General features: G+C 37.6%; 1 protein-coding gene across 1 annotated transcript; it reads right to left on the reverse strand.

Annotated features, from left to right (window-relative positions):
* Positions 1 to 1135: 1135 nt before the first annotated feature.
* Positions 1136 to 1715, reverse strand: LOC126602677 (uncharacterized). Its single transcript, XM_050269586.1, has 3 exons — positions 1655 to 1715; positions 1355 to 1566; positions 1136 to 1264 (listed from the first exon to the last, which is right to left on the reverse strand). Exons 1-3 carry the CDS (start codon positions 1713 to 1715, stop codon positions 1136 to 1138), a joined length of 402 nt encoding a protein of 133 aa, XP_050125543.1.
* Between the last annotated feature and the right edge of the window lie 23438 nt (positions 1716 to 25153).

Raw genomic sequence — 25153 nt, forward strand, 5'->3', positions numbered from 1 at the left:
TTAGCTCTGATACCAAATGTCACATCCCGGCCCGGGCCCGCTCCACCACTGTAGCACGATATTGTCCGTTTTGGGCCCCGACTACGCCCTCATGGTTTTATTTCTAGGAATTCACACGAGAACTTCCCAGTGGGTCACCCATCATGGGATTGCTCTCGCGCACTACTCGCTTAACTTCGGAGTTCCGTTGGAACTCGAAGCCAGTGAGCTCCCAAAAAGCATCGTGCTAGGTAGGGATGAGAATATACATTTAAGGATCACTCCCCTAGGCGATGTGGGATGTCACACTAGATCTGCCATCCTTTTAACATGAGCTTCTTCCTTCCTTCTCAATTCATTGTTCTCGGTCAACAACACTGCCATTAAACTCTTGGATGATCTTCTGGAAGAATTAGAAGAAGTTGAGGAAGTTGCATACGACACCATATCCGGAGTCACCCCATGTCCATACCCTCATACTCTATTATGACACTCAGGACCCATTGTCTCCACATAAACCTAGGCCCTAAGCTCATCACCATTTTCATGCCCAGACTTAATCATAGTTTGAATATTCCCCTCCATAGTTGCCTTGCAATAAAAATTTTAAAAATAAGAATTCAACTATAGATAATAAAATTTAATAACAATGATTTACTACAAAGAAAAAATCAATTACCCTAGTGCGCTCCGATGTTTCATCAATCCAAGTGCGATCCTTTCGAGTATGATAGTGACGAAAAAACGAAACAGGATCCGCCTCCTTCCCATGCTTTTTCCACTATAATTATAAGTCAACAAAAAAAAAAGGAACAATTTTCACCAACCATCAAATTATATATAAATTTCTACCAATAATATATTAAATTTAAAAATATCTACAATTCTTGAAAATGAACAACCCTTACAAGTTCTGCCCTAACTCTTGCAAAAGACTTTGCACCCGTTGTGTGGTTCATCGTTTTCAACTGCCGATTATACCTATTTTTTGCAGCAATCTCCTAAAAAAAATTGATTTATTAAACACATTACAAACTTTAATAAAATAAATAATAAAGAGTTTACCTTCGTTTTTTCTTTGTTCCAGTAGGAGACCAATTCAGCCCACTATTGAGGATCCACATTATGAGGAGTTTTCCGGTACTCCTCAACTGGTTTACCAGTATAATGTTTTTTTTTTCAAATTATTTCTATACTCCTTATGCGCATGCTTCGCAATATGAAGTGTCATGTGCCGGATCATTGGAATTTTCGCCATATCCTCTTCTTGAAAAATAATAGTTTCCTGTACGCATAAAAAAAATCAAGCAAATTAATTATTACTACAAACATTGACTTACTATACTCTCTTCTAGTAACAAAAAAATAATTCAACCTTTATTCTAATCCAAAAACCTTCTCTGCGATCTTCCTTGATTTGACGCCAATCACTCACCAACGGCATATGTCTAGAATCTCTTATCTCTACCGCTACATGTTTTGAAAATGCACTAGAATTATCACTAATGCATTTTCCCGATGCATCAAAACAACAAACTTGTTCCTTCCAGTTAGGAATCGAGGGTCCCCGTCCTCGTTGAGTTGTTCCTTATAAACAAAGAAAAAACAATTAAAAACCATGGACCAAAACAAAAAAACTGAAACTAAAAACCATAATAAATTAAAAATGAACAACCTTCGACTTCTTCCTCTTTGAATTGGGGTTCGTCAGCTTGTTCATCTTCAAAATGATCCATAGCAAAACAATTTGCAAGAAGTAAAAAACTAAAAAGTGAAATGAGAGAAGAAGTGGAAAAACGGACGAAATTGGGAGGGAGATGGACAAACTGAATTTTGGGAAGAAAAGAAAGCTCGGGCGAAACGGGGGGGGGGGGGGAAAGAATGGGTTTAAATATGGATGCTAAGTTGGCGTCGGTTAAAACCGACATTAAATCACTGACGTCGCTTTAAAACCCACTGGCGTCAAAATAACTAAATCATAATGTCGGTTTAAACCTATAACACCACTGATACATTTACTAATAAAATTAAACCCACCTACTTTCTGACAAAATTTAATGAACCAAACGTTGCGTCGATTTAGTTACACTTGGTGTCGGTTCAAACCGACACCATCACTGGCACATTTACTGCTACAATTAAATCCACACACTTTTGACAAAATTTAATGAACCAGCGTCACTTTAGTTTAACTTGGTGTCGGTTTAAACCGACACCACCACTGACACATTTATTGCCTCCACACGCTTCTGACAAAATTTAATGAACCAACGTCGCTTTAGCTAAACTTGGTGTCAGTTTAAACCGACACCATCACTGACACATTTACTGCTGCATCTAATCAAACAACAACTTTCTGACATAGTTATTTGAAATTTACATGGCGTCGCTTTAGTTAATCTTTATGTTGCTTAAAACCGACACTATTGTCTAACAAGCTTTAATGATGTGGCCGTTGCGTCGGTTTAGTTAAATTTAGTGTTGGTTTAAACCGACATTACAACTGACACACTTTACTGCCACATTAAATCAAACAACCACTTTCTGACCCACTTTACTTACGAAGTGACTAATTGAAAGTGGTTTTCCCAAGTCCACTTCACGTCGGTTTTAGCCGACACTATCTCACCCATGCCATTGCCTAAAAGCAATAGCAAAATAGTTTTTTTTTTAAAATAAAAAAAAAAGTTTAACCCATAAAAAATAAATATCGAGTTTTTTTTTTTTTTGGTTATCTCATATAACATTTTAAGATTTTAATAAATAAAATTGAACTTAAACCATATACGTAATAGAAAACAAAAATATTGTCTAATTAATACTTAAAACATATAAAACAGTTAATATATTTATTCCAAGTCATCATCTGTCGTGTCGTCGTCAGCATTGGCATTATTAGCGAACTAGGTAGGCAACGGTAATGATTCATGAAAAGGAGTCTCTTCCATGCCAACCTTTGTATGGAAATTTTCATGGTTAAGTATCTGATCATCCATATTTGGTACCGCATAATCTTCAATTGCATCACTATTCTCTAATACCTCAAACAAATCCCTTAGCTGCATTCGAACAACTACGTGCTAATCTTTTTCAATTGTGTCATCGACGTAAAATGCTTGTAATGCTTGTGATGCTAATATGAAAGGATCCTCTTTAAATCCTAATCGATCGAAGTTCACCATAGTAAATCCATATTGATCAGTCTTCATTCCTCGTGGACTTTCACTATTAACCCATTCACACTTAAATAACATCACAGCTCGACCCCTATCTCCTGGCTCAGCATGACCATAATATTTAACCTTGAACATATCTACAACTCTACTATAACAATTCATTTGCCCAATTGCACCAGGAACATTTGCAGGTACAAAGACACCATAATTTTGATTCTTATGCTTGTCATCCACAGATTTTATATGAAATCTGAACCCATGAACAATGTGACTTTTATATCTACTCACAACCCTACTAGGATAATTAGCTAGCCAACACAAGTCTTGAGATATCAACGTGTCATTAGGATGACATCTTGAATTCATATGTAATAAAAATGATGATAAAAGTTGACATGATAACTATAATCATGTTATAATTAAAATGTAAAAATATAAATAAATAATGTGATTGTTGTATCAACTCACATGTTGCTTGAACCATTATGGAAATTCTTTCTTGCTTAGCTCCTGAATTTGTCGCATAGTTAACCTTTCTCGACGATGTTTCATTTTCAAGAATTCCTCATGTTGCCTGTGCATTTATGTCCAAATTTAGATAATTAATTTTTCAAAGTTAAGAAAACCAATAAAACATTAAGACATAAGATTAAACGTTCTTACCTTCTAAATGGATGAACTTCATCAAAATTATTTAGAATGTATCTATGGCATTGATCAAGAACATTTAGATCGAGCTCCACTTTTTCTCCTAAACCCATATAACATCATTTGGAGTAAAAAATTGATAACCCACTAGACACTCCACATCCAATACCATCTTCATTTCGGCCTCTACGGGTGCGGCAAGACTCGACATCTCTAAGATACATAGAATAGAAGGACAAGTACTCATCCACCAAATATGCTTCAGCAATAGAACCTTCAGGACAACCCTTATTACGAAAATAACGCTTCAACGTTTGCAATTACCTACAATTATAAACGAAACCCAAATTATTATAATTATAAATTAAAGCTATGACTACAATTGTAAAAAATTTATAAAAATTTATTAATTACAGTTCAATTGGATACATCCATCTATATTGAACAGGCCTTGTAAGAGCTGCTTCATCTGCCAAGTGAACTGGAAGGTGCACCATTATATGAAAAAATGCAGGAGGGAATATTTTTTCAAGGTGACCTAATGTCAAGGCAATTCTTGAATTCAGTTGCTTGAATCCTTCCTTAGACTCCTTCTTACTACACAACTGTCTGAAAATTGCACTCAACTTTAATAATACCATAGTAACAGCTTTAGGCAAAACTGGACGTATTGCAAGCGGGAATAACTACTGCATTAAAACATGGCAATCGTGACTTTTCAACCCATGTATTTTTCGTTTATTCACGTGCACACATCGCGATAAATTTGAAGAATATCCATCGAGAACCCGAATGGTAGACAACACTTTGCAAAATGCAATTTTTTCTTCTCTTTTCAACGTGAACAATGCTGGAGGTTGAAATGTTATATTTCCTTCTCTACGTGGGTGTTGACTACGTCTCATGTTCAAGACTTCAAGATCTGCATGTGCAGCCAATCCATCTTTAGACTTTTCTATATCTAGCAATGTTCCCACCACATTGTCACATATATTCTTCTCGATATGCATAACATCAAGATTGTGTCTAATCAACAGATGCCTCCAATAAGGTAGTTCATAAAAAATAGATTTCTTCTTCCACTGACTGTTACTACTTATACTGCCTGAAGTTCTTTTTCTGCATTGCCCAACAGAAGCATTTTTCTTTGGTTTTCCAAAAGTAAATCTTAATGTAGAAAGTTCTTCGAGACACTGTAAACCAGTCCACTGCATTGGTGCACTACGATGTTCTCGACGACCATTAAAATTTATGGTTTGCCTTCGAAACCTATGATTATCTTTAAGAAAACGTCGATGCCCCATATAACAAATCTTACGACTCGCCGGCAAGCAAATAGATTCTTTATCATGCATGCAATGTGGACAAGCTTTATAGCCATGTGTACTCCATCCTGACAACATTCCATAAGCTGGAAAATCACTTATAGTCCATAAGACAGCAGCCTTCATTGTAAACTTGTGGTTGAAATATGCATCATAAGTGAGAGTGCCCACCTCCCACAACTCATTCAACTCGTCAATCAATGGACACATGTATACATCAATCTCTTTACCAGGATTGCGCGGTCCTGGTATTAATAGAGACAACAACATATTTGGTTGCTTCATGCACATCCAGGGCGGCAAATTGTAAACAGAAAGCACCACATGCCATGTGCTATGGTTATGCCTCATTTTCCCATAATGATTAAATCCATCACTGGCCAACCCTAATATGACATTTCGAATTTCTGACGCAAAATCCGGATATAAATTATCCAAATGCTTCCATGCTGGAGAATCTAAAGCATGCCTCATAAACTTATCCTTAGGACATTCAGTTGCGTGTCACCTCATATGTTCAGCCTATGCTTCGACATAAAAAATCGTGGTTTTAAAGGAAAATACCACATAACCTTAGCTGCAATCTTTTTTCTCGAGCTATCCTCTGCGTTGGTAATTTTATATCTTGATTCACCATAAACTGAGCACACGGTCAACTCCAATAGATCATGCAATCATTGGGACATGCATCAATTTTCACATACGTTAGACCCAAGTCATTTATAAGTTTTTTTTGCCTTATAACAGGATTCAGGCAAACAATCCCCTTCAGGCAACATTCTTTTAATTAACTCCAGTAAAGTGGTGAAGATCTCGTCTGACATTCCCGCTAAACATTTGATCTGATACAGTCTTACAACTGCTTCTAATTTCTTAAACTCTTTACATCCTGGCCACAAATCTTGATCTGCCTCTTTAAGCAACCTAAATAAAGTCTCCACCTCTTCTGGATGCCTTTCCCCAATAGGGGGTTCAGTAGACGGCCCAACACCTTCTTCTGTTAATGGTTGGACAAATACATCATTAAGAAAATCATGCATACCAGCCACCTCATCTCCTGTTTCTTCTTCTCCGATTGCCACATTTTGCTCTCAAATGTTTTTCTCACCATGATGTCGCTACCACGCGTTTTTATAATCTTTATCCATATCATACAATATGAGATGTTCAACAACAGTGTTCCTAACAAAAGTATATCGATTACAACATCTTTTGCAAGGACATCTAAACTTATCAGGGCCAACACCATTTGCAACTGCTTGGTCCAAAAACAAATTAATTCCAACTGTATAAGCTTCCAAATTTCGAGCTATCGTCAACCAACTCCTGTACATGTTTTACCGCTTTACGAGGGCAAAATATTACGTTGACACTAAGATGACTACAATCTTTCAATCCCTATCATGTAGGCATAACTATTAGAATTTTCAATTTCTATCTTTCAACCCTCGAACTCTATCACGATTGCAATTTTTTAATTTTCAACACCTATTATAGTAAAAACAAATTAAAATAACAACAAAAATTTATCAAAATTATGCTTATCTAATCCATTATAGTAAATAACAACCAAAAGTTATCAAAGTTATCAAAATAACAATTAGAGTGCAAAACAAATTAATTTAACATAATATATTCTTATATTACTAAATATTATAAGTTTATGTTATATTTAATATGTCAATTTCACATAAATGCTTATAAATATTATTCATTTCCATTTTCTCATAACAATTCAAGTGACAAAATTAATTAATTCGACTAAATATTTATTAATTTAACAAAAATAGTATAAATTTATCTAAGTACTTAAATTAGAACTTTTAAATAAATAAACTTGTGTATTATACAATTTAAAAATTAAAGAATTTAGTGATAGAAACTTGAATTATGGAAGAATTCCATCGTCGATCAAATCTTTATGTACTCAACCAGCTCAAATAAATTCCCTACAAAAATAAATTGTAAATAAAAATTAAACATAAGTGGAGAAAATAAAAATATTAGAAGCAAGAAAAACTTACTGTTGTGAAGAAGGAAGAAATGAAGTTGGAAGAACAAATAAGAAAGGTGCAAGAGAGAACACATGGAGGGTTTGAAATTGGAAGAACGAATAAGAAAAATGCAAGAGAGGAAGAAGACAACAAGGGGGAAAAGTATATAAAGACAATTATTTTGTCGCTTACAATCGACACCAGATTTTAAAATATTTAAAAAAACTAAAATTTATGTCGCTGAGAACCAACGCAGACTTTAAAATATTTTAAAAATAAGAACAAGTTTGTGTGGCGTCGAAATAAGGACAAGTTTGCGTCGGTTAAAACCGACGTGTCCCTGACAGTCGTAACAGGCGGCCTCGAAATAGGCCAAGTTTGCGTCGGTTTAAACCGACATGAGCCTGATCAGTGCACTTGGATGTGGCATTGAAATAAGGAAGCTTTTGCAACACTGATTGAAAAGCTCTCCTAATTTATGTCGCTTAAAAGCGACACTAGTTTAAAAAAATATTAAAATGTATGTTTACGTCGGTTTAAAAGCGACACCAGTATTTAAAAATATTAAAATGTAATATTAAAATGTATGTTTACGTCGGTTTAAAAGCGACACCATTATTTAAAAATATTAAAATGTATGTTTATGTCGGTTTAAAAGCGACACCAGTACTTTGTGACGCTTATAAGCGACAGTAAATCTGACGTCATGTTCAGTTAGTGTTGCAAATGTCTTGTCCGCCACTATATTAAATTAAACCGACACCACCTATTGACATTATAAGACCATTTTGTAGACTTGTATTGAACTCAAGATGCTTCCACAGTTCCTCTCCGTTGGGTTTCAATAACTCTGACAAGCGGGAGAGAGCGCAGAGTATACAAACTGCACTGATATCCAGTTCGCAAAAGTGATCCACTGAGCCACTCAAGAGTCGAACAAAACAAGAGAAGCTATCTGCTTCTGCATTTACCTGTAGAACGAAACCATCCTGCAGCTTTACTTCTTTTTACACTTGGACAATATGTGCAAGTTATGTCAGACATTTATAAGACAAAGACATTTAAATGTTTCCAGGAGATTCTCTTACCTTATTTTGCTCAGTCGTGTCAGTACTAAGGACATAGTATATTGGCGCCAAGACCTCATTCATGCCTTGCACATAACGGATTGCTGGATTTAATTTGCAAGTAGCAGAAGAATGCTTCTCATTGATTCCTTAAAAGGGAAACGCAGCAAAGATCCAGTTAGTGACCCTGTCAGTTATCTATTTGCCGGACGTGTGAGACAAACACACGCAAGGAGCTAACTTAAGAAAAATATTTTATTTTGTGGGAATCGTATACCCTGTGTTTCCCACTGAATGATAAATCCCCTGAGAAGAATTTCAGATCCGGGTGTGTTCGTTGCAAATCACGGTCTATCTGTTCTACAATCTCTGTATGCTATAAATAAACATGTAGCAGGATAAACGTCACCTAATCATACCGAAGGCAGCCAAGATACAGCCTTATAATGAAAAAGGCATTTTACCAGAAAGTATTGATGCCAAACCCTAGCCTTACCAAGGCTTAAAGGGTGATCTTCCTCGGAAATTTCACATCGCTTCAGCGGTGCATCAACATTGCCGTCAGCAGGCCGATCGCAATAACTGAAATCACCAAATTTTCTCGTGGTGATTTGCGACTGCCTAGATTCAAGATTTTGATTAGTGCATAATAAACACTAACAAGATTATTGCTTCTGATGAATAGCTATTTTTCTGTAAAATATAAACCTACGTAAATAAATTGCTACTATACAGTTTGTTCACTAGGAAACTTGGCGAGCATCTTACAGGACTCAGGAGGAGCTCTTCTTTAAGCTTGGCATATTTTTGTCGGTTTTCGATCCGTTCTTTTCCCCATAAATCCCAGGAAGGAGGTAGATAACCCAAGAGCAGCTGTGTGCATGAAATGTAAGGACAATGATTAAATATATACACGCATCTAAATTATCAGTCAACAAGTTACTTGTCATCGCTAGCCTTTTGTTGTTCAAAGGTTTGAAAATTCAATACACACACACACACTGATATACACTAGAAACCAAAACAACACATTCACCTCAGAAACCTAGACTGAGGAACCCTTTCCTAAGTAATACTTGTGGTCTGAACTCTTAAGATTTGTTAATCTAGTAAGAAAAAACAACAGTAACAAAGTTTACATTGCAGAAGCAGCTAGTGAAACAAAGTCAGTACCTTCCACGTCATTGCATGCAAAACTCCTCTGTGGAGCCAAAAATAATCACAAGGCGACACGTGGATTTTTGGACAAAAATGACAAAAATACCCTTGAGGTGTAACAAGTTTCTACGCGCGAGCAGTAGACAATCATTATCAACCAAGTAAAAAATGCTCCAAAAACGGTAACCAATTCCAAATTATCTCATCCATCCTCATTTTAGATAATTACTTCATAACCTATAAATTGTTCCATATAAATAGAGATTAATTGGCTAATTAATGAATTAATTCCTAAATTCATTAATCAACCAATTAAATCACCAATCACACCCAAAAAATACCTCTTTTGGCCGATTACCCACTCCCCAAAGGAACCAGCCATCTCCTTTTATTTCCTACCTTTTCTACCATATCTTTCCTTTTTATGATAATAATTAGCTAAGATAAATAGAGAATTATTAGCTAATTATTTCATAAAATCCCAATTACCACAAAATATCCCCAAATATGCACTAATTGGCCGGCCATCTATTGCTAGAAAAGGAATTGGCCATACTTTGCCTATTCATCCCATTAATTAGCTAATTCATTTGGTAATAATCCTATTTTGCCAAATTAATTAGTCAATTAATCACATAACTCCTAAAATCATATTAAATCAAGAACCCTATCCCTATAAATAGGCTCCCATTCTCACCAAAAACCTAGGTCCTCACTCTGGCTAAAATTCTCCAAAGCTCTCAAACACTTTTCTCTCAAAATTCTAACTTTGGTATCGGAGGTTCTTCGGCCAAAGTCCCCCCCATTCATCGTGGGCGCGTGAGGCTCTTGGCCTTGACCTAAGGTGTTAATTGTTTTGTAGGTGCAATTTTGTCCAAGATCAAGGAGGAAGAAATTTGCATCCACAAATTGGTGTTTTCATTGAGAGTTGAGATCCATACTTGTAGAAGACTCTCGCATAAAAAGGCTAAATATGATCATAGAAGCGGCATCATCGCTGCGGGGCTCCACTATGGCAACCATCGCGGTGGCCACCACGGTCACCACCACCTGTGGTGAGGTCTATGGCACCACTACCACGGCCCGAGCTATGCCATCCAAGGCTCACGGCACCAAGGCCACGGCCCAAGCAATGTCACTCCAAGCCCAACGCGAACTCAATGTGTTGCCAAGCCAAGCCCAAGCCTCGCACCCATGTGCATCACACTCCGAGCAGTCTGCTCTCACTGAGCAGCCCACTCTCATGGCCCAACCTGCTCCCGCCGAACAACCCACTCTTATGGCCCAGCTTGCTCTCGTGGCCCAGCCTGCTCCTGACAAGCAGCCCACTCCCGTGGCCCAGCCTACTTCCGCCGAGTAACCCATTCTCGTGGCCCAGCCTGCTCTCGTGGCCCAGCCTACTCTCGCGACCCAGTCTGCTCCCATGGCTTTCCAAGCAGCCCAAGTCGGCCCAAGACTATCTCAACCATCCGGACCTACCATCAAGCCGGGGGCATTCTCACCATATTTTTTCACGGATTTGACTTTTCCCAACTCAAATCTCAAGCCCGGAGTCTACCACCCTTCCACTGCCCAAAGAGGCACATTCCTTTATGCTCTCCCAATCCAAATGGCGAACAACACTTGTCTTAACAAGTCGTAGAGTTGACGAGCGCCCTTGCACAACAGACAACCTTGGTGAATCAACTTTTGCAATGTACCAGGATCCAAAGTGCCCCAGACGAGGTATCCCGAAGTAGGACAAGGGCAGGCGAACCTTTCTAGCAGCGTCTCGCCAAGCAGCCACTCGAGCAGCCACGAGTCGAGCGTTCAGGCAGTGTACACTCCCGATTGGGCTCCCGAGATAAGGTATACTCTCGTTTTAACACACGGAGGAGCGTGTACTCTCGACTAGGCCCACGAGTGAGCATACACTCACGGTTAGGGTCACATTTCGATAGTCAACATGAGCAACCTTCCGGGCAAAATGTTCATTCGCGGCTAAGCCCGCAAGGAGCATCATCCACCTCACATTGGAGTAGGCAGCACAACGGACAGAGAGAAGCAGTCATTCAATCCAGCTCAAGTTAAACAAGCAGCCTGCGAAGAACTCACTCGTCTACTAGGAACGCACCACATGCACTGTATCCGCGGTATAGACGAGCCAAACACATGGAAGAGCAGCCTAGACCAGCAAGTTATGGTTTGGGGTAGCCGAAAGCTCCGCTACCTCAACAAAGGCAAATTCAGAAAGAATTAGAGAGACTCTTGACCAATCGATTGCATGATTTCCAACGTAACGAGGTCACCGACGAGGCACTATGACAGAACATAACCAACATAAGCAGGTCACCCTTCACGAACGAGATCAAGCAGGCAGAGCCTCCACGCGAGTTCAACATGCCACATTTCACATCTTTCAAAGGGGATGAAGACCCGAAGAGACACTTAAAAGCGCTATCAAAACGCAATGATCCTTTATCGAAACAACGATGATCTCATGTGCAACATATTCACCACCACTCTACAAGGCAAGGCATAAGATTGGTTCTACACCCTGCCGCCATAATCCATCAGGAATTTCTACGAACTTTCTTTGGTTTTCACCAAAGAATATTCATCCTATCACTCGATGAAAAAGAAGTTCGACCATTTGTTTGACGTCAAGAAGAACCCAAAAGAATCAATTCGTGACTATGTGAGGAGATTCAAAGCAGAGAAGGTAAGGATAGTCGGATGCAACGACTCGATAGTTAGAGCAGCCTTCCAAAAAGGCCTTCTAGCAGACCACCCGCTATTCGAAAAATTGATCATGAAAGAAGATCTAACTTTGGCAGACTTTTTTGCTTTGGCAGAGAAGCATGCACTTTGGGATGAGGCTCGCCAATGCACATTCAAGGACTTGAAGAAGTACCCAACATCACCTCCCTAGAAGCAGCGGAGGACTTATTCTCATGTTTGACGGTATCTAAAGTAGCAATAAGCTCTACCATCATGCGAGAAGAGCTGGGGGCCCGACTACCTGTATTCTACAGTTCAAAAGCTCTCCTCGATGCTATTAAAAATTCAAAAGCTAACTTTGGCGATAATTGTTGTAACCCAAAAGCTTAAGTTTTACCTTCAAAAGCACGCGGTCATCATCATGACGTACTATTCCGTCGAATCCAAACCCGCGACGATAAAGGCGTAGACCCTAGCAGATGCAAAGTTTTCTGACGAACGCAACAACTCGGCCCAAAAGACACGCCAAAGGCAGCCGAGCACACTTTAGCCACACCTGCTCCCTCAATGGAGATTTCTGGAGTTTACATGTAGACGGCGTATCCAACGACGAAGGCTCGTGAGCAGTTGTGGTTCTTGCCACCCCATGGATTTTTGGGCAAAAAGGACAAAAATACCCTTGAGGTGTACTAAGTTTCTACGCGCAAGCAGTAGACAATCATCCTTAACCAAGTTAAAAATGCTCCAAAAAAGGTAACCAATTCCAAATTATCTCATCCATCCTCATTTTAGGTAATTACTTCATAACCTATAAATTGTTCCATATAAATAGAGATTAATTGGCTAATTAATGAATTAATTCCTAAATTCATTAATCAACCAATTAAATCACCAATCACACCCAAAAAATACCTCTTTTGGCCGGTTACCCACTCCCTCAAAGGAACCGGCCATCTCCTTTTATTTCCTACATTTTCCACCATATCTTTCCTTTTTATGATAATAATTAGCTAAGATAAATAGGGAACTATTAGCTAATTATTTCATAAAATCCCAATTACCACAAAATATCCCCAAATATGCACTAAATGGCCGGCCATCTATTGCTAGAAAAGGAATTGGCCATACTTTGCCTATTCATCCCATTAATTAGCTAATTCATTTGGTAATAATCATATTTTGCCAAATTAATTAGTCAATTAATCACATAACTCCCAAAATCATATTAAATCAAGAACCCTATCCCTATCAATAGGCTCCCATTCTCACCAAAAACCTAGGTCCTCACTCTTGCTAAAATTCTACAAAGCTCTCAAACACTTTTCTCTCAAAATTCTAACTTTGGCATCGGAGGTTCTTCAGCCAAAGCCCCCACCATTCATCGTGGGCGTGTGAGGCTCTTTGCCTTGACCTAAGATGTTAATTGTTTTGTAGGTGCAATTTTGTCTAAGATCAAGGAGGAAGAAATTTGCATCCACATCCTCCATCCGGAAGCCCTGAGCGAGCGGTTCTCTGTAACTTTTCCAAATTTATCTCTAGCTGAGAAAGCTAATTGGAAAAGAAAAATAGATAAAAATCCTAAAGCAGAAAATTACCTGGACAAAGAATAAAAGAAGAATACAAACAACAAATTGTAATGCCCGATATGTGTTAAAACTCAGAATCCAGCGAGGGAAAACTGTTATAGAGAGATAGAGAGAGAGAGAGAGAGAGAGAGAGAGAGAGAGAGAAGGAGAAATATAATTATGGTTATTCATTCATTCAATAGAACCATACATAAGGTATTTATACATAAATATCTTATCCCAAATATATATGCCAGTTCAACATAATACAAATAACTAATCACTACACATCATAAACTTAACAGCTAAGTAAGAATCTAATATGGTGGTGGTTTTGATACATTGCTGCTATGTGAGGATGTACTCTTAACACACCCCCTCAAGCTGAAGGAAGGTGATCGAACTGATAGCTAGGAAGTAAGAGCAGCAAATTGATCAGTAGCCAAAGACTTGGTGAAAACATCTGCAATTTGTTGAAGTGAAGCAACATGTTATACACCAATATGACCAAGTAAAACTTTCTCTCGGATGTAGTGATAGTCTATTTGAACATGCTTGGTTCGAGCATGGAAAACAAGATTGAATGCAAGAGCAATGGCACTTTTGTTATCACAATAGATGATCGGTGTCTTGAGCAAAGGGAAGGATATATCTTGCAGAATCTTGCACACTCATATTAACTCAGTAGCAGTATTTGCAAGAGGCCTATACTTAGCCTCTGTTGATAATCTAGCAATTATGGCTTGTTTCTTAGCACTCCAAGAGATTAGATTAGGACCTAAGAACACACAATATCCACTGGTGGATCTCCTATCCACAAGGCAACCTGCCCAATCTGCATCGGACCAAGTAGTGAGACATTGAGTGCCTTTAGTGAACCAAAGTCCTGAATCAACAGTGCCTTTAAGATATCTTAGGATGCGTTTGACTACCTGTAGATGAATGGTTATTAGAGAATGCATATATTGGCAAACTTGAGAGACAACAAAGGCTAAATCAGGCTTGGTCCAAGTTAGATATTGTAAAGCACCAGCTGTGGACCTATAATGAGTGAGATTAGATAATATTGTGCCTAAGTGATCCAGTTTGGAAATAGACACATGTGTTGCACAAGGTTTAGCTCCAAGCATATCTGTCTTTCTAAGCAAGTCTAATGCATACTTAGATTGATGCATAAGCAAGCCCTTTGATGATCTTTGAACTTCAATGCCTAAAAAATAGTGAATATCTCCCAGATCCTTAACTGGGAACAAAGCTTGTAGTTTGGATATGATAGATTGATACTCAATAGTTGAACTTCCAGTGATGATTATATCATCAACATAGACCAATATAAAAGTAATAGAAGTATCCTTTTTAATAAAGAGACTGGTATCAGAATATGATGAACTGAATCCCAGAGAAAGAATATCATTGTAGAAAGCTTCATACCAAGCTCGAGGAGCCTGTTTAAAACCATAGAGTGATTTCCCAAGCTTGCAAACATGATGAGGTTTGGAAGGATCTACAAAACCAAGGGCTAAATCATATATACATCTTCCTTTAAATGACCATGGAGGAAGGCATTACTTACATCCAGTTGATGTATAAACCAATCATAGTTAATAGCAATGGAGAGTAAGATCCTGATAGTAGTAGGCTTTGCAACTGGACTAAAGGTTTCTGAGAAGTCAAAGCCTTCCTATTAGTGAAAACCTTTGGCAACAAGTCTTGTCTTCTACATTTCAATGGTACCATCTGGTTTTTGATTAACTTGGAAAACCCATTTGTAGCCTATAAGATTGTAATTTGAATTATTAGGAACCAATTCCCCAGTTCTAGTGGACTACAATGCTTGAAACTCAGATTCCATAGCTTCCATCCAATGACAGTGCTTAGAGGCTTGGAGAAAAGTCGATGGAGTAGTGGGTAACTTGGTAAGAGAATCAATTGAAGATAGGAGTTGGTGTTTAGTAGCAGTGAACACCTTAGGTTTATGAATACTTGCCTTTGTTCTTGTAATCATAGGGTGATTATTGACAAGAGTTGGAGGATGGAATGATGATGACTGAGATGAATCTGATGTATATAAGGTAGAGAGAGATGTTTATGTGCTAGAAGATGTAGCTGGAGAGTGAATAAAATCTCGATCATGAGAAGATGTATTTTGTTGCTTAGAATTGGAAGTTGCAATTTTTGTTTGTTTCTCAGAATGTGACACTGGTAATGGAAGAGAAAGAGAAATAGGAGGATTAGATTACTGCTGTGAACATGATTGCTGAGATGAAACCAGAGAAGAAATATGCTTTTAAGGAAATAAGGACTCATCAAACACCTATAATCACTGTGATTCAAGCTATAACCTATAATCTATTGGTGATAGGATCCAAACACCTATAATCACTGTGATTCAAGCTATAACCTAGAAAAACACATTGTTTACTCTTTAAGTCCTGTAACTAGGGATGCAACTCGGGTGGGTTGGGCGGCTTTGAAGGTCAACCCAACCTTAACCCAACTTTTACAATTCGGGTTCGGGTTAGGGATGGGTTTTAATTGGGTTCATTTGGGGTTCGGGTTTAATCGGGTTCACCTTAAACTTGGGCGAGTTCGGGTTGCCTAACTTTTTTAAGTTTTAATCGGGTTCATCCAAAGTTTGAATTAAAATACAAGATATACCAAAGCTAGTACCAAAAGAAAAAAAAATAAAAGAACACTTTATTGTCCCAAGCTAGTATCCAGCTCAAGCCTTGTCATTTGAAACTCCTGTAGAAAAATCGAAGTGTGGCTACTAGAAAAACAATTGCTTTCTGCAACTCCATGCACTTTTCTACCATAATCCATTAAAAGTCACTCGTGAATCCTCCACGAAAGTGCAAAGGTCATTGAGAAGTATGTTGCACAGCTGAACCCAATCGGGTTTGGTTAATCGGGTTGGGTCGAGTTGGGTTGGGTTGGGTTGGACAAATAATCAACCCAACCCAACCTAACCCAATCAATGAACAGGTTGAAATCGAGTTGGGTTTGGGCGGGTTATAACTAAAAAAAACCCACTTGTTCGGCTTTAAAGTCGAGTTGAACATGGACGGGTTCGGGTTAGCACAACCCAAGTTGCACCTCTAGTTATAACTATGGGTAGCAAGCACATCCAAAAGTCTTCAGTGTGTGATACTTAGGATAAGCATGAAACATGAGTTCCCATTGACTAATCACAGAAGATTGAGAATGCAACCGATTAATGAGATAGATAGCAGTTTGAAAAGCTTCAACGCAAAACTTTGCATGTAAACCACTCTGAGAAAACAATGTTCTGCCTATTTCAACAACATGTCGATACTTTCTCTCTGCACACCCATTTTGCTCAGGAGTGTGAGGGCAACTCAACTGATGGGTGATGCATTGATTATTAAGAAAACCTTGGAATGACCTATTCAAGAATTCATCCCCTGAATCTGATCTTATACTATGAACTTTGAAGTCAAGAAGAGTTTGAATCTTTAAAAGAAATGTCTTGAGAGTAGAGAATACATCAGACTTGAAATATAGATGATAAAGCCAACTATATTTAGTATAATCATCCACTATTATTAGATAAAATCTGTAACTAGTACATGAAGATATAGGAGAGGGACCCTATACATCAGTGTGGAGAAGCTGAAGTGGTCTAATGGAAGTACAAGGTAAAGATGAAAATGGGAGCCTAGAAGCTTTCCCAAATTGACATGCAGTGCACACTGACAAGTTATTAACAAAACCAATTACAGGGAGATTATTTTTATGCATAACAAAATGTAAAACTCCCCTAGAAGGGTGTCCAAGTCTTCGATGCCAAATATGGATGTCAACCTTAGCAATCATTAGAGCAGTAGGAGAGATTACAATCCCAGTAACACCATTGGAAGCATTCCAGTAGAAGGGGTACAAGCCTCACTCATTGGGGCCCTGGAAAAACATATTGCCAGTTCTTAGGTCCTTGACATAGAACCTAAAATGATCAAATGTCAGGGAACTCTAATTGTCATAGATAAACTTGTAAACAGATAACAAGTTATGTGATGCCTGATGAACTAAAAGAATATCATTCAATTGAAAAGAAGCATTTTTTGTGTGAATGAGGGCAAAACAGGTATGAGAAATTCATAGACCTTTTCCATCACCAACAAATAGTTGATCACTTCCAGAATAAGGACTGGCAGCGTTGAGTGTAGAGGGATCAGGTGTGACGTGATGAGATGCACCACTATCAGTGAACGAATAGTTAGAAGGTGCATAAGAAGTCATGATAGACATTGTTGTGAGAGCTTGAGTGAAAGTGTTTGTTGAGGTAGATGCAAATTGAGAGAGACGATTGCATATGAAAGCCAAGTGACCATATTGAAGGCATAGCTGGCATTGCACAGAACGACCATAGAAAGAGAATTGACCAAAGTTTTGGCGAGAAGAACCAGCACCAAGGACACCACTGGAATTGTTGTTGTTCCAATTGTTAGGTTTGTTTCCCCCAAAATTACAATTCTGATTAGACCAATTTCGATTACTGGAATTGTTGTTGTTTCAGTTACCTCTGTTTGAGATGCATCCAGAATTGGCAGATTAAGCAGCATAAGCATGAAATGGTGCAGTTGATGAGGAAGAACCTCTGGTTTTATGTTTTTGGAGCGAGATTTCTTTGCTCAATAAGAGACTAAGAAGTTCATCAGCAGTCACAGATTCATTGCAAGTCTCAATAAAGTCAACAAATGACTTTGATATTCATCAAGAAGTCCAGATAAGATGTACTCAACAAGATCAGATTCAGACAGTGGTACGCCAGCAGCAGCAAGTTTATCAGAGATATCTTTAATTGAATTTAGAAAGTCGGTCATGGAAGAATCACCTTTCTAAATAGTTTAAATCTTCGATTGAAAATTGTTAAAACGTATGCGGGAAGCACCACAGAAACGCTGTTTAAAATATTGCCAAAGAGAGCGAGAGTCTTCCATGCCAATGGTCAAGGGAAGAAGATCTTCAGAAAGCGTAGAGGTGATCCAAATGCTTAAAAGAATAATTTAGCACACACTCGCCAGTGGAATTTCGAACAAATTTAGGAAGACACAGGTCCTCGCCATTGACGAGTCCAAGAAGGTTGAAACGCTTCAGGACATGGATAAAGAGACTGCGCCAAGTGATATAGTTCTGACAATTGAGCTTCGTCAGAAACATTTCAGCGACATTTGCAATAGAAATCGATCTATGAGGGAGATTTGCTGGGGAATTAGGGTTTGCAGGAGGTTGAGAAGTAGAATTGGAGGAGTATGTAGTAGTCGTCATATCAAGATTTGTTAGATTGAGATCAGAGAAACAACGATTTGTTTGGGAGGTAATAAAATTCAAGAAACGCTAGGAAGTTTCAAGAAGAGAGGGAAGCGCCGGATCAGAGTTGGTTAGACAATGGTGATGATACCATGTTGAAACTTAGAATTTAGAGAGAGAAAATTGTGATATAGAGAGAATGAGAGAATTCTAGAGAAAGAGAGAAATATAATTGTGGTTATTCATTCATTCACTAAAACCATACATAAATATCCTATCCCAAATATATGTGCCAGTTCAACATAATACAAGTAACTAATCACTACACATCACAAGCTTAACAACTAAGTAAGAATCTAATCTAGTGGTGGCTTTGATACGTTGCTGCTATGTGAGGATGTACTCTTAACAATATGATCTATATGGTTTCTACATAAATGTAGGTAACAATGATCAATAAACTAGCAACATTGTCTTGTTTTTTTATTGCAACTCAAACAAAATCCACCAAGGCAAAGGTTCCGAGTGTGTGGTACTACTATTTTCCTTCATCCTAAATATCGGGTTACATATTCTAAAGTTACACCTTCCATGGAGAAGTGGGCATAGCCACATGTTAACTATAGTTAATATATTTATCTATGCATCCGAGTTCAAATTCCCTTCTCAGCACTTAGATTAGTTTTAAGTAAAATGTCCCTTATAAACCATAAAAAAAATATAAAAAAAAATACACCAGTAATGTAACTAGTAACAAAAAAATAAAAAATAAAAAATAAAATGCAATCTTTTTCTCTGTTCTTTCACTCATCAAATTCTCGCCTAATACTCAAGATCAGACCTTTTATCATCCGCGGCAATGGCCGCCAACAACGACACCGAGCCTGACACCTCCATTTCGGGTCTCTGCCGGACCCTCAAATTCGATTCCCTATCCACCTTCTCATCATCAAAATCCTCATCGTCTTCGTCATTCTCTTTCTCTGCCGGATCCGTACCCGTTTGGCTGAATCGTCTCCAGCTCCTCGCCCGACTAGAACACCAAGTCGGACCCACCATTTTCTTCCTCTTTGTCTTCGAATCCCACGACCAGGCTGCCAAGCCGGTCCGGGAAAACGCGCTTGGCCTTTTCCAGGAGTTTGAGCTTGCCCTTGAGCATGGCGGACTCCGAGTTCACACCGAGTCAAGGGGAATGAGGAGGGTAGGGGGGGTGTCGGGAGTGACGAGTCGTAACTGAACTCGGTGCTGACTCAGTTCGCGGGTTTTGAAAGAATGGTAGTTACCGTTGAATGGTAGGCTGTACGTGGGCCACGTCATGAATGTAGCTTTGGACCCAGATAGGACAGGAAGTTTGGGCTATTTCATTACGATTAAAGGGCACAAGTGGTAGGCCCAAATCTATCTTTTTATCCTATATGGGTCCAAATTTCTCTGTCCAGTTTTGGGTAGGCCCAAATCTGTCTTTTTATCCTCCATGGGCACAAATGGTAGGCCCAAATCTTTGTTTTTATCCTATATGGGTCCATATCTTTTAAAAAGTTGATAAAAGTAATTCTTAAAGTTTAGGCTAATGGTCTGTTCCTCCGTCTAACTATCAAGTTGATTACTATTTTTTCTCATAACAAATGAGGTTATTTTTTGTTTATATGAATGTTGAATTGATGTCATGTGGGTCATGTTTTTAGTGTGATATAGAGATACAAGCTTGAGAATTCGGTTGAAATGATTCATTTTATTGTTTCCAATATTTTATTCAAATATTAACAATACATCAATCAAATTGATTGATGTATTGTTAATATTTGAATAATCAATAATTCAACATTGAGATTTGTCAAATTATTATTTTAGTCAATTAAATTATTTATATATTTATTTTTTTATCATTGTTAAGGAAAGAGGTGGGAGTTCGAAAGTATTACAATATTTTAGAGGAAGGGGAGTTTCGAAGCTGAACAGATTAGTGAAAACTCAACATCTCTTCCACTAAGATATTGAACCACATGCTTTTTTAGTTAATTTCCAATTTCCGTTCTCCTTCGCCATTTGTAGACACAAATGAATACATTGATGTTCTTGTTCCCACCAATTCTTTCTGCTATTAGTTGTGACACGAGGTGAAAAAGAAAATATCTAACGATCCTTGCTTACCATTCAAGAAAGAAAAGTAATGTAAAACAAAAGAAGATAAATTTGAAAGATATTTGGTGTAGTCTTGCTTAACAAGAAAGGGAAAAGAAAGTATGTGGGACTCTAAAACAGTGTATTTTTCTTAGCATTCATCACCTAATTTAATTTTATAAGTAATAAATTAAGGGTGAAAAAAGATTTAATCATGCATCGTTGATAATTCGTTTACAAAAATGTGGTGACAGCCCAGCTGGGGACCATATATATAGAGAAAACAAGACAATTTCAAAGATATAAAGAAATTTGAGCAAAGAAATATTTATGATCAAACCAACCACGTACTAAATGGCTTTTATTTGAAGTCTCCATCGATCACTTTCATACTTTGTAGTTTGCTTTTGAGGCCAGCACCATATTATATATTTATCTCATAATTTTCATATATCCTTGGAAACTTATGATTATTTACAATCTTTCCGTAGGAAAATTGATAAACAAATTGTACACAGTAACTAATTACAAATTTACATAATGCATGAATGCATGTCTCATTAGGGCTAACAAGATGAGCGGGTCCTATTTATAGGATGTATTATTTGAAAAATGATGCACGAGTTATAATTTTTTTTTAAATGCTATATATACTACCACATAACGGTATTTCAAATACGCTGAAAAATCTTTTACGTAAGAGTTTGACGTTAGAAGCTCAATCGATTCATAGAAAAGTTCATGACATTGATGATGTTTCTTTCTTAATCAACTGCAACATATATGTTTGACGGATAACTAATGATGTTAAATAAATTTGATAGAAAAGTTCATGACACTGGTCGTACAAAACATTGATGATGTTTCTTTCTTAATCAACTGCAACATATATGTTTGACGGATAACTAATGATGTTAACTAAATTTCTGTTTTGGGAAATATTGTTAAGGCAGACGATCATGTGTGCATGGCATCTTATGAACAACCTTTACCGAAAAAAAAGAGAGTAGAAAGTGACGGTAATGCAACAGCCGACAGAGTTAATTAATTACGATGAAAAATATTGAGAAATAAGAATAGCAGAAAATTACAACACTCGACATAATATATTAATATATCCCCGTGAAGAAGAAAAAATATGTACATAATTAATAATGACATAAATTAGGGCTGGCTTCGATAATAATTCCGTTTTGTTTATTTAGTTATTTGTTGTGATTGGGATACAAAATAGAGAGCTATATATACTTACAGGGAAAATGACAAACAAAAGAAGAGTGGAGGAAGGATTTGGGTAAGATATAGAACAATAGAAGAAATGTGTGAGTGGAAGGTATAAAAAACGAAAAATCTAAAATCAAAACTATTTTAAGTTTGCACTTTCCAGTTTTTTTTTATGTCATTTCGTTCTTCTTTATTCTTCTCCTCCTTCCTATCAATCATTTTTCCGCACATATTTTTTCCATGTCTCAAAAACCAAAAATATAAGAGTAATGTTATTCATATCATGTTTTTATACCACATTTAGCCAAATTATTTGAAAAATTTGCAAAACCCAAGGAAAGGAAGGAGAAAGACTCCTTGTATACCACAATCATCATTTAATTAACTAGTTTTTCTTAATTATTAGTTTATTAAATAATGAACTAAATTTAAAAATCTGATTAATTCAAATGATATGGATATTCACATCAAATGCCACCTAAGATGGTATGAAAATGTGGTACAAAAACGTGATATGAATAACACTACTCAAAATATAAACTAAAAATAAAAAACGAAATAGTTATCAAACCGACCGTTAATTTTCAAAAAAAAAAAAAGATAATCATGATATGTCACAGCCCGTCCCGAATATTTAATTTTCGATGATGTGAAATGACAGTTTTTCCCTTGAACGTTTTGTGGTGTTGTGTGTTTTGGTTTCAATTTGAATGCTAGGGTTATAGTAAGAACTAACCTTAGCTTAAATTTGGAACTTGGATTAAAGGTTAGTGTATAAGTGATTTGGTTGACTTTGTAAGGACCACACACACATACCATTTTCTCTCTCTTCTCTCCCGTGCCCTCTCTCTCTCTCTCTTCTTGTACGGACAAACACCAATGACCTCTCAAACCTCACAGATCGAGGAAGAAAATGGTACCATTGTGTTCGTCAGGACCCTACGAGTTCAAAGGTATCAATTTCAGGTTAGGAAACCTTCGATTTCACGTGGAAACCCTAGCCCCGATTTTGGTCACTATTCATGTGGACGTAAATATGTTGGTTTCAGGGATTTTCAAGCTCATAGAGAGCTTTAGGAGGTCCTAAGGAGGCTCGGAGTGGTTTGTTGGATAAATTTGGATGTCGGGAAAGCTAGTTTTGAAGTTGGTCGGTTTTCTCAAAGTTCTTCGGCAAGAATCCGTGGATAACATGTCCTAAAACAGGTATAACGTGATTCTACATGTTGTTAGCTTTCCAATGGTTCAAATTTCATGAAAAATGGTGCAAAAATGAAGGAGTTAGGACGATTTTAGCATTCTTCCATAAACCGGCGACTCGCCGGAGAAGACAGAGAATATTTCGTCAGTTTTGACGGAATATGCTGACGCCATCAGTTAGTTTGGACGGTTACCGTTGGGTTTTAACGGAATATTCCTAACGCCGTTGTTGTTCCGTTACACATGCCAGGCATGTGGCCGGCGCGTTTTGCCGTGCGCTCGCCGGCACGTGGCGGTGTGTGAGGCACTGAAAAATTAATCTAAAAATTTGGGGATGATCCTGAGGTTGTGTAGGTCACTGTGGTATATTCATATACCCAATTTGAGCTATGTATGAGAAGTTATTAGCTAGTTTTGTCTATATGCTTTAAAATAACGTTTTTATAGTTAATTCGCATATATGTGAGACTTATCCCGAGGACAAGCGTATCCACGGACGACTCGGGGGTTACGACCCGTCGACATACCAGTGAGTGGGCTTTTGGTTTTCAATATATATTTATATACTTGATATTTTCCCCGAAATATGTGTTTAAATAATAATATGCCACAAATGTCATGCATATAAGTTTATAATTCATACATGATTGGTATGTAATGCTTTATATATATATATATATATATATATATATATATATATATATAAATGTGGTGCTGTGGACGCTCATGTAAGCTCAGGTAAGTTGTGTTTGATTATGTGAATTATCAATGATCCAATATGTGATTGAATAATGTTGAGCTCAAAAAACTGCACTTAGGGTGATTGTGATTTAGCCATAGATATGGCACATGCCTGTTTATTATGTCACCTCCCACACCATATGTTCATATTAGATCCAATTTAGGTGCACAGTCTTATCGTACAGACCTTATTTATGGTTCCGACTCGTAGGTGACTAGTGATTTATCGCCCAACTATTATGTAAGAGTAGTATTGAGCATGATTGTATTACACCCATTATTGTCGTATAGACCTTTTTGTTTGGTTCCGACTCTTGTGCAGTATATTGCCGTATAGATCATAGTAGTGACTTCGGCTAGAGTGACTTTTGAGCTATGAATTCAGCCGTACAGACTACCACAGGGGTTCCAGCTCACATGTTATATTTCTATGAAATTATTCTTACCTGAATTGCTTACTCTATTATATCTTGGCATGACATACATTTGAATATGATTATGTGAAGTATAAATTGAATTGATATGATTTCATATATATTTATGTATATGCTTATATCTTGATTCTGGGAAAAAATTATACATGTTTTATAGCGAGGGGTTAGATATGTTGTTAAATGAAATGGTTTTGTAAAACATTTGTTTTTGCCCACTCACGTTTTCTGTTTTGCGCCCCTCCAGGTTTTAAGTAAGCTTGTTGTTGGTGGCTTGAGGGCGTCGGCAGTTCTGACCTATCCAAATAATAGTAGGACATTTCTGGTACTGTATATCTAGGACTTGTCCTACTAGACTGCACCTAGACTTATTATGCTCTGATTAGGAGTGTTTACTTTTGTAACTAACTCCTATCACTTCCTGTTTAGTAGTGCACTCTAGCAATTCGGTTTTTAATTATTCGTATATTTTCTATCTCTATTGCTTCCGCACTGTGCACATGCTACGTTACTCCCACGTGACGGCCAACATGCCTTGATCTCAGTCGGGGTGTGT

Source organism: Malus sylvestris, chromosome 15 (genome assembly GCF_916048215.2).
Source record: "Malus sylvestris chromosome 15, drMalSylv7.2, whole genome shotgun sequence".
NCBI lineage: Eukaryota > Viridiplantae > Streptophyta > Magnoliopsida > Rosales > Rosaceae > Malus > Malus sylvestris.